We start from the raw sequence: 11647 nt of genomic DNA on the forward strand, positions 1-11647 counted from the left end.
TTAAGTATTGTTGGTTCAAATCCAGGAGTAATCATTCTGCCAATGTTAGTTTTGGACAGGATATTTACATGCCAACACAAAAGGTTGTAAAAGTAGCCAAATAACCCGCCCGACCCACCAATATGTGCATTAAATATCAACCCAACCCACAAATTGCTATCTTTTACGTTAGTCAGGAACGCCTCATATAGGGATCACGTTTTAATGCAGTTTAGGAAAACAGTCGCTCCTGTAGGCTTAGCAAACATTACGAAAAAGCCCTTTCATTCCACGGCCTAATTGTAACAAGTTCAACTGAAGGATGTTACTCTGCTTAAATATCACCCGGAATCTTCCTTTCCATCTGCCTCTCTCCCCTTCACGCACGCACACGTGAAGCACTGCCTTGCGCTCTATTCCATCCAGTTCGGAGGAAAAATAAATCCAGCTGATAAGCTACTTTACCATGATAAGCCCGCCATATAAAAGAACAAAATTGAATCTGCACACTGGGCTCCACGTTGACTGTTTAATCACCCAAGTAACGTTTCGGGCTACTGCCCTTCTTCAGACTTGAAGACTTCTTCAGCCCGCCATATAAAACTGTGAGAATGGAATAATAATAATGGTTTCCACACACACATAGACTCAATTAGACCTATCCTGTCCCAGCTTAAAGTAGCCTTGAAGGTACCTACATTAAAAGAAAACAGCTTTGTGAATTATGGTGTTTTATCTGCCACCGCCCAAGCAATACAACCAACCAGCAAATAAAGTCCTTATTCTCACTAATCATAGCGTCTAGCTAGCAATATAAATGCACTTCTAAAACTGATAGTTCCGGTCCTTGATTGTAATTGGCTGAATCGCGTTCGATGCCGTTGTAAAATGCAGCATAAACATAGACCTTGACCACATTTCGTTCTATATTACTGCTCTACCATAACTTGATACAAAAGTTAAAGTAGCTGCGTCTCGACGTTGCTTGGCAACCATTCAGATAGAGGAAATATATTATAATATATATTAAACTGTAGACACATGCTAACAAACTCTTATTTGGCTAGGCCTACTTTTACAACTTTTGTGTTGGCATGTAAATATCCTGTCCAAAACTAACATTGGCAGAATCCTGGATTTGAACCAACAATCATTGGGGTCAAAGCTCGCTCCTCTAACCACTGCGCTACCACATTTCTTGTACATAACGAGATTGCAATAAGTTTTAACACTTAAAGCCTCGGTTGCTAGGTAACGATAAACAAACTCAATCGTAATTCTTGATTTCGCTTACAAATTGATTGTTTTATGCTTTCACTAAACAAAGATTATGGAAATTAAACACCACTTTTCCATCAAAAAGCTTGTAATAAAAGGCTTAACTTAGATTTAAGAACTAGGTTTGCTAGAGTCCCATAGAACAACACTGCTATCTACTGGATTAGAAAGTCTGTCAGCAGGCGGATTAGAGGTGGGCTATTTGTCGATATGGGTGGCTCCTCTGCCGCAAAGATTGTCTCAAACACGTGCTGATCCACAAATGCGAAAACGAAAACCGTGTGTGCTGGTGATCCACAAATGCAAAATTAGATTTCACAAAGGCAATTTTCAGTTTTACAAATGCCATTTCATTTACAAATACACCTACAATTGTGAAAACCAATTTACAAGTTACAAATATGATTTTTTTTATTTGTGGATTGCGAGTTCTGTGTGCTGGTGAATTAAATTAGGCCTATTTACGTGTGCATTTGTGCGACTTTCATGCGAAGAACGTCTCAAAATCACGTAACTTTGGAAAGCGAAGAATGCGTGTGCTGGTGATCCACAAATGCAGAATCACATTTCATAAATGAAATTTTCGGTTTTACAAATGGCATTTTATTTACAAATGCACGTCTATATTTGTAAAAATTAATATACGAGTTACAAATATGATTTTTTTTATTATTATTTGTAGATATCAAAACACATGCAAATCAAGAAATATTTGTAGATCCCCCTCTCTGCCCATATACAAATATTATTGAGACAAATTTAGCTCCATAATATGTCAGACTGGCTGATGAAAAGAGTTAGATGGGTAAAAGAACAGATGACGGATGAAGTAAGCCAGACAGAGGAAGCATGCAAAGCTGTAACTCCAGTTTGCAATGCCATGCTACAGCCTGTGGACAGCGCTTGATGGAAACCTGTTTCCTCCAAAAAGAGGACGGATACATGCAACAAACATGTAGTGTAATGTAGCAGTCAACTGGGAATCTGTCTTCAATGAAGTGGAATGGCAACTTCTAAGTGACCCCCAACTTTTGAATGGCTGTGTAGATTGCCAGTTTATTATTAATGTGCAGCATCAGAATATGTGTTGAAGCAATTTATTTGTATTTTGCTTGTGTCTTTAGGGTTCTGCTGCAGAAGTTGACGTGCCACGGAATCTGAATAAATACATAGAGGCTTTTTTAGCCTTCACTACCCATCCCAGTCAGGTGATGGATTAATATTTTTTTTTGTTTATTGTCAGTAGTATTACACAAATAATAATAAATTGCCTTTGCTGTACTAATTAAGGACTCTCTGCTTGCAGTTTCTGAAATCTTCTACCCAGATTACCTGGGGAACCTTGTTTAGACACGAGGTCCTTTCAAAGGACCCTGTTGTTATCCAAATGGCTGTAAAGTACTTGAGGGAGACTATGAAAAACCTTGTCAAGGTAGTGCCATTATAAATCTCTCTGTATGATTATTTGTTTTACAAGCTAAATTTTCTCAAATAATTTCCAAACCTTTTACTCTGATAGACAGGGTTCCCCTCCAAAAATGACAGTCCCAGCTGTGAGTACTCCCGAGGAGACTTTGACAGTGATGAAGACTTCAACTCTTTCTTCAACTGTAAGTTAACATCTTAATGTGTGTGCTACATTATATATATATATATATATATATATATATATATATATATATATATATATATATATATATATATGTATATGTATATATGTGTGTGTGTGTGTGTATGTAAGGGATATGTATAGAACGCCGGTCATTATCTGAAAATAAGTCTTGACAGGGCAAACAGGACCCCGACGCGCCAGCGTCAATAGGTCACAACGTATATTTTTTAGCGTTCAAGCCAACTGATAATGTGAGGTAACCTATGTGGTAAGAAGCACAAAGTGCCTGTAGCCTACTTCTTTTGAACATGCTGACATTTGCAAAGTCCAAGTCAAAGTTGACTAGACCATCGTTTCTCAAACTTTGGGCCGCGGACGAGCACCAGCCGCAACGTGGACATTGCTGGTGGAGTGAAATTATTCCCGGGGCTTCGTCTGATAATTTGCTGCGCAATTGATCAAGGAACCGCAGACCGACAGAAAAAGAAAACAAACGTTTCTGCAATCAGTGTCATCAAACATAGAGGCATACAATTAAATGCTGGTATGAGCGTTCATTCAATGCATGCGTGTGCGCAGGCGAAACTGAAACCACTTGATAACGTTGGTAGCAAAGCTCCGATTCACCTATTGGAAGGCTATTTAATTATGAAACAACATTTAATAGAATGATGTGGATTTATGCAACTTCCATAAAAAACGAGCACAGACTAATACACTATTAGTCCGTGAGCCAGAGGGGTTGGTCGTTACCGAAAAAGTGGCAAAGGTTACCATACCTTTTCTGAAAGCCTGGAATCTCAGCTTTTTAATGATGTATGATGGCCATCTGACAAGAGTAGCTGTTTTGAGTTATCACACATAATGTAAACTAAGGTTGAGAAAATAATGCGTATAAATCAAGCAGTACACTGACATAGCTGAAAATCTATATTGGAATATTTTATTTTGTTATGTTTGGTATAATTTTAAAGGGGCTTTGAGCTTTCATTTAAATCCTTTTGTGAACATTTTGGATAAGTACAGCCAACCCTGGAGCTCTTCAAACTTTTAATCACACACATTTTCCTGCCATTTCCGCCCAAGTCATCTTTGGTCTTTTAATCCTGTGGCACCAGGGAGCATCAGAGAAACAAAATTCAAACACTGAAATACTGGCATGACCCTAAGGATTCAGAAAATGTATCATTTACCCATATTATCTGATTTGGAGGGGGTGATTTTCTGAGGGTATATCATCAACCACTGTAGAAGAATCACTTGACCGTACAGTCTTCAGAAAGGTCCATCAGTACTTCTGTGAATTCCTGCAGCATCTCATGTCTCAGCCAGGTACACTGGCCAGCTTCTGGATGTCATATATTGACATGGTTGAGGTTGTACTAAACCTTGTGAGGGCATCACGTGAAGGAAACTGGGCATTGTGCATGGCTAGCATTCGATCAATCATCCCCTGGACATTTGCCTATAATAAGCCGTGGGGCAGCCATGGCCTACTGGTTAGCATTTCGAACTTGTAACTGGAGGGTTGCCGGTTCGAACCCTGACCAGTAGGCACGGCTGAAGTGCCCTAGAGCAAGGCACCAAACCCCTCACTGCTCCCCGAGTGCCACTGTTGTTGCAGGCAGCTCACTGCGCCGGGATTAGTGTGTGCCTCACCTCACTGTGTGCTGAGTATGTTTCACTAATTCACAGATTGGGATAAATGCAGGGACCAAATTTCCCTCACGGGATCAAAAGAGCATATGTACTTATACTTAATCTGAATTATGCAAGGTCACTCACTGCTTACTACTCAGAGATGAGCCATATTCAACATGAGAAACCAGATCTGTACATGTTTCTCGGTGAAGGTGGCTTTTCGGCTCAGCTGAGTGCAACAAACACATTTGGCAGGGTGACCAGACCCTAGAGGAAACTGTCAATCGGGACACTCAGACAGCTGGAGGCACAAAAGGGTTCAGCTTGAACCCAGCAGGTGTCTCAAGATATTACCTTACTGCTGAGTACAAAAGCACTTACCTGTATATTGAAAAGCTCCCTGGGACTCCAACAAAGTGACTGTTCTCACAAGGACCTTGGACAAAGCAGAATTGGCAAAGACGAAAAACACATTACAAGCACTGTGGATCTGTTGGATTCTAGATGGATAAATCCATTTGCAGGTGGTGAGTCCCTTGTTTCTCTGTCTACTAGAAGTACAGCACCAGCAGATGTTGCTGAAGACCTTCTAAATTCACACACCATTGGCAAGAATGCCTACAGAACCTTCTCTGCTGAGCGTGTTGAGAGTAATCCTCCTGCAAAGCAGTTCCATGCACCACTCTCCAAGATGAAACTGAAAACGTTCTCCTCAATGTAGGGAAAGGCAAAGACATGCAATAAATGAATAAAGAAGTTATCCTCAAAGCTGATAATCGAATATTTGCCCAGATGGTACTGATTGCACAGAGTAGACAGCTCAACCTGAAGGAGGTGTTATCTCATCCCCTTGGATCACTTACGTGGGCTCTTGCTTCACCAGATGGCAATGTGAGGAAGACTTGCAAATCCTCACTTGCCAAGCAACTGCTCAAGTTCCCATGTGTTGCTGAATTATTGCCATTAAATTCCACCTGCGTAATAGATGGCATGGCACTTGTTCAGAAGCTGAACGGTGATGGCAAGACATTTGCTGATATTGCAGACTATGCCTTGTCCACTGTGCTAGCTGAAGCAAGTCACAGCACCCGTGTTGACATTGTTTTTGATGTATATAATGAGGCTTCTATCAAACACATGGAGAGAGTGGCCAGAGGTGCAGACTCGGGCACAGAGGTCAGACAGATCACTCCAGGGCAAAGAGTTCAGCAATGGTAGAGATTCCTACAAAGCAACAACAACAAAACAAATCTTGCTACCTTCTTGCTCAAAGAGTGGAGCAAAGAACAGTCTAGAACAAGACTCTGTGAAAAGGTTCTGTACACTACAACCAAAGATCAGTGTTACAAGCTGACCCAACAGGGAGTACACAAGGTAGCAGACCAGTCGTCCACTCAGGAAGAGGCTGCCACCCGTATGCTAGTCCACGCTTGCCATGCTTCAAGGACTAGTCACAAATCTGTCATCCTTGTGTCTGACGACAGTGATGTCTTGGTGATAAGCCTGGCTACCAGTGACACACTCACATGTGACCTGTTCCTGAAGACGGGGACAAAGAATCACATCAGTTACATAAAGATCTCACAACTCGCTCGTAGTCTGGGTTCACAGTTGTGTCAGGCTTTGCCTAGTTTACACGCATACACACACGCGACACTAAGTGCATTTGCAGGTGGTGGTAAAGTGTCAGCCCTAAAACTTCAGAAGAATGAAAACAGCCTTACAGCCTTACAGGAGTTAATGTACAGCTCCAAGTCCAGAATCACCAACATCAATGAAATGAGGTATGCACTATTTTGTGCAAAGAAAGGCATAGAATCCTGGCAGTTACCTCCATGCTCAGATTCTCTCAGGAAGCACCGTCTCAGAGCTAACTATCAAGGTGCTATCTGGAGAAGATGCCTTGAGAACAACCCTGAAGTTCCTTCCCCAGTTGAGCATGGGAGGTCTACTGTAGAGTGGACCAAGATGGTGACTTGCAGCTCTCCATAGACTGGTTTAATGTCTCCATTGGTCCACAAGCAGTACTTGAGTTTCTGTCCTGCTCATGCAGAAGGGACTGTGGGCTAGTCCACACATACTGATCTGAACTGATCTTTTTTTCCTCCGTCTTCCCTGGAACCGTATCAAGAATATTTGCGTCTAAACGGATCAATCTCAACACGACTCAACACGTTGCTTCATATCCCAGGCCTATAGGTGCCACTGTTTCTGTTACAGAAATTGACCAAAGCTTGACAGAATAGGCTACGACAAATGGCTAGTGCAAGGAAACCAGAATTGTTTGTGTGAACTATAGTGAACTGTCAACTGTAGTCAACTGTAAAACTAATAAACTTAATTTTTACAGTTTGTGAAGGGTGCAGTCCCGTCCTTTATTTGGCTAACGCAGGTACAAATAATCTCCTTTACTTTCTTTGGTTGTAGGATAGTCCGCGATTCACATTGTTTTGGCCATCACCGCAAGTGCATACTAAATGCTAGGCCTACCCAAGTTCTAGGCTATTCCGTCGCCACATTTATAATATTGCTATAATAGGCTACCTTTGTTAGTAACAGTCAATACTTTTGCCTGCATCAAATCGCGCATTTGCATTTAGTGCGCATCTACCATAGGCTTAACAGGAGTTCTAAGCGTCTTTGAATGCTCATATCTGACTTCACTAGACTATGAATGCATTTATTTATGTTGTAAGACATGTAAAATACATGAATGATACTGGCACTATGCACAAATTAATTTAAACTTACCCTGCACTTCCCTAATAACTTCTGACTAATTCTCTCGCGTCACTGACAGTAGCTAGAATGCATCAAGAAAACACTGTTCAGTCCACCAAGTCATGAGCTATTGGCGCTGGGCAGCACCAGGTGTGATATTTGTCCTACTGACTGTAATCGTAGGCAATGTCATGTATGAAAACTAGTATTGTTAGGCAATACTATTAAGTGTCAAGTCCAGGGCAGCTGTTGTGTGGTGATGACATCATCAATACGCAAGTATGTGGTTTTGCCGTCCAAATGAACTCGCAAGGGCTACGGTTTCAAATTTTTCCACCCTGGGACCAGGTTTCAAAAAAGTATGTTTTCGGGCAGTGCGTTTACAGGATTCGTTTGGACGATCGGCCAAGACGATGCAAAACCTGTGCGTTTAACCCAAAAAGCGTCTCCGTGTGGACGGGGCCTGTGTCACTCCATCATGTCAGTGTGTTGCCAACAACTTGGCCTGCACTGACCTATGCCATGCAAGACAGTGCAAAAACCAGAAGGATGACTTTGCTGATGAGAATCAATCCTATTCCTCTGATGAGGATTCTGACAAAGACTTTGATTAGTGTTGTGGCCTTGAATGATGCAATCTGTGCGAAAATGTCATAAAATGTCATTGACCATGCCTAAAGGTCATGACCTTGACCTTTTACAGTAATGCCAATGTCATAATTGGGCTTACCACACCTTAAAACCTAGGAATCCATGTCTCATTTGTTATTTGTTATACCATTTTTAGATTTTCAGCTATGTCAGTGTTCTGCTTAATTTAGACACATTATGTATATGTATATTTCCGCCATGTCTGATATAAGACTGAAAATCACCCCCTCCAAATCAGATAATATGGGTAAAGGATACATTTTATGAATCCTTAGGGTCATGCCAGTATTTCAGTGTTTGGATTTTGGACTTTTTAATCCTGGTGCCACAGGATTAAAAGACAAAAGATGATTCAGGCGGAAATGGCAGGAAAATGTGTGTGATTTTAAAAGTTTGAAGAGCTCCAGGGTTGGCTGTACTTATCCAAAATGTTCACAAAAGGATTTAAATGAAGGCTCAGAGTCTCCCCTTTAAAATGATACCAAACATAACAAAATAATATATATATATATATATAAATATAGATATATATATAAATATATAAATAATATAGATTTTCAGCTATGTCAGTGTACTGCTTGATTTATACGCATTATTTTCTCAACCTTAGTTTACATTATGTGTGATAACTCAAAACAGCTACTCTTGTCAGATGGCCATCATACATCATTGAAAAGCTGAGATTCCAGGCTTTCAGAAAAGGTATGGTAGCCTTTGCCACTTTTCCGGTAACAGTTTCCATATTTTGAGGCCCTGGCTCACAGACTATATCTAGCATTGTATTGCATAGTCAAATTTGAATAACATGACCAAAAGCTATTGTGGCATAATTAAACATCATGTCAATATTCTTTCCATTTGCCTACCAGTGTATGATGCTTGCATCCCAAAACAGTGGCACCCATATAATTGCTGTTGTTTTGAGAAGTATTTATCATGCAACCATGCAAAAGCAATGACACTATTGTAATTATATTTTACATTGGTAAAGCAGTCCTCTGATGTGCATGTTTTCACAAACTTTTTGTGAACAATGTTAGCACTTTAAACATTGGCTGCTTTGAAGTGTATAACAATATAGCATAACAATAATAATTGTGATGTGATATAATGATAATTTGATGGGTTCATGTAGGTGGGTTCATGTAGGTGCCATGATCGGCCCTCAGGTCAAAGAAGTTTGACAAACATTGAACATTGCCAATGTCCATGGCAATACTGGCATGTAAAGTATATCAAAGGTTTGACATTAGATCTGATGGATTTTTTTTTGTATTTTTTTTACACAATGTTTTTGAACAGTTCATTTAATAAGCTTCTAACAAAAGTAGGGTGATCTATATTTTATGTTTTCCCTTCAGTTGAGTTCAAAATAAAATGGACACAACGAAATGACAAACACTTGATTTTTTGTAAAAAAAAAAATAGTTGTTTAGATTAGTCGACTAATCGAAAAATTTGTCGTTAGAAAATTAGTCGTTAGTGGCAGCACTAAATGACTGGCGTTCTATACATTATCCCGCTTATTATACGGCTACCTCCCAAAACGAAAAAATAAACTCCACGATATGTCTCTTTCATTCAAGACTCTCATTTGTTGTTACCGTTTCGTCATGGCTTTTGCTGAGAAACAAATAGTTTGCAACATGCGCTGAACACAGCTGATCAACCGTCTGCTTTCACTTTTGAATGAAGTTCCAATGCAAGAAGCGACCGGACTACTTGCGGAGTGATATGAAAGACTTAAATCAGAAGCACAAAACCCGTTGCCATTGACAGCGGTAATTACATGAAAATAACTTAGACTTAAAATAACCGTAGAACATTGGGAAATCCCATTCAAGTCAATGGAGCGTTCTACTAGCATTGTGAAGAGCCGTATAATAAATATATATATGTGTGTGTGTGTGTGTGTGTGTGTGTGTCAGGGTTTCCGTTGTCCGGTAATTACTGGACATTGGCCGAGAAAAAAAATGAAATGTCCGACAAAATTAAATCTCTCCAGTCAAATTGTCCGATTGAAATTGGCTAATAACCCCGTCCCCTAATGCAATCTGAATTTGAAAATAAGCCTTAATATGTAAGCCTATATTATACGTCCTCTGGCTATGTTTTTAAATGAACAGGCTCTACCGTTTGAAAAGTAAGCTATTAAACAACACGCATAGCCTATGCTGCATTTCAAATAGGAAGCGCACGCTTAAAACGTCAATGTTAAACAATGAACAAATGAGTGAGGCGGTTCAAACATGGCCAGGCCCAGGCAGACTAGAATTAAGTTAAGTTTTTTCAGGGGCCAGACGCGATGGATGATGATGATGATAAATTGGTAACGTCTGAAGCCTCAGATGTCCGGTCAACTCCACCACCACCAGATAAAAAGCAGAAGTGTCAGCTGTTGGGCGTAGGCCTATCTTTCGGAATCAGTGACATTGGAAGTGGAGTTGCGGGGGGTGCGGCCTGCTCCAGGACACTATCATTCTCTGTGTAGCCTACACTGGACATGCAAAGTGTTCTTTACCCAAAGCATACAGTAGGCCTATGCGTTCTCTGTCTATGATCTGCAGGGTTAGGGCCTCCTCGACGAGGAGATTGCTGGTCCGCGGATAATTTCTGGCACAATAAATGGTATCATTGAACCGCGGCCAAAAGAAAAAGAAACTAAACATTTCCCAGAATTGGAAACATTTCTTAATTTATTGTTCTCAAATAAAGAGGCATAGCATTAGGGGGTAGTGGTGTGAGCGCTCATTCTTGTGTGTGCGCATCTGTGTAAGTTGAACAGTCACCACTGGAGATAACGTGGGTAGCAGCAACAAACAACGTAGCCTTTTTAAAACAACGAACGAAGCGGACTCTTGCTGTCCATGAAAAGATACTGGCTAGATCTTGTTAGGCATGTTTAAGTTAGGCTAATGAACATGTTGCATTCTATACAGCCTGATTATGTAATTCTTTAAGCTACATAGCCTGTCTCCAGTTTCCCTCAATTTGACTAATTAAGAAGCGATAATAGGATATTTGACCGGCATATCATCAAAATGTCCGGAAAACGAAACCTCTGCCGGTTTCGTTTATATATTTTTATATTTGCCATCTATATATATTAGGGGTGTAACGGTTCATGTATTCGTATTGAACCGAAACGGTACGGGTGTCACGGTTCGGTGCATGAATTTACACGGAGAATACACGGTATAAAAATACATAAAACTTGTGTGCGGATTAATTAATGTCATGCGCAATTACTGTTAAGTAGCGAGAGTTACAGGAGTTCTTTGGCGACACCTAACGCTAATCTGTAGCCTCGCCTTAGCTCTGAAGCTCTTGGCGCCTATGGGTTTTTTTTTTTGTCAGGTCGTCGGTCGAGTCCGTCAGTCATTAGCAGCACTAAGGTTAGACCCACAAGAGTTAGAGGATCCGCTGGTCTCTTTAAGATCACAAGTTTGAGAACTTCAGTTACAGTAACGTTAGTACAGGCGAAAGAGTGGTGGATAAGATGAAACTGTGTGTTGGCGTTGTTTAGCAGTTGTTGGGTATGTGAGTGGAAAAAATGCTACACATATTCGAAGCCGTCACCCAGATGATGTAGGCTACCAATCACTGAAACGAGGAAAAACGGGAAAAAACTTCCCCTGCGCTTCAGCAGCCTTTGGATACACATACAAATAGGGCCGAAACCTATGGCTTAAATTCAATGATTTCGTAATGACAGAAAGCTATGTAAATCTATAGCAATGTGGTAATTACCTTGTATGTTGGGGT

General features: G+C 40.5%; 1 protein-coding gene across 1 annotated transcript in view; it reads left to right on the forward strand.

The window, feature by feature from the left end:
• LOC125311531 (exportin-5) overlaps positions 1-11647 on the forward strand; it is a 46511-nt gene that overhangs the window by 16773 nt on the left and 18091 nt on the right. The window contains exons 11-13 of the mRNA XM_048269692.1: positions 2382-2465; positions 2564-2689; positions 2777-2867. Of these exons, the coding sequence (XP_048125649.1) occupies positions 2382-2465; positions 2564-2689; positions 2777-2867 (301 nt within the window). The remainder of the gene's footprint in view (positions 1-2381; positions 2466-2563; positions 2690-2776; positions 2868-11647) is intronic.

This window comes from Alosa alosa, chromosome 18 (assembly GCF_017589495.1).
Source record: "Alosa alosa isolate M-15738 ecotype Scorff River chromosome 18, AALO_Geno_1.1, whole genome shotgun sequence".
NCBI classification, from domain to species: Eukaryota; Metazoa; Chordata; class Actinopteri; order Clupeiformes; family Clupeidae; genus Alosa; species Alosa alosa.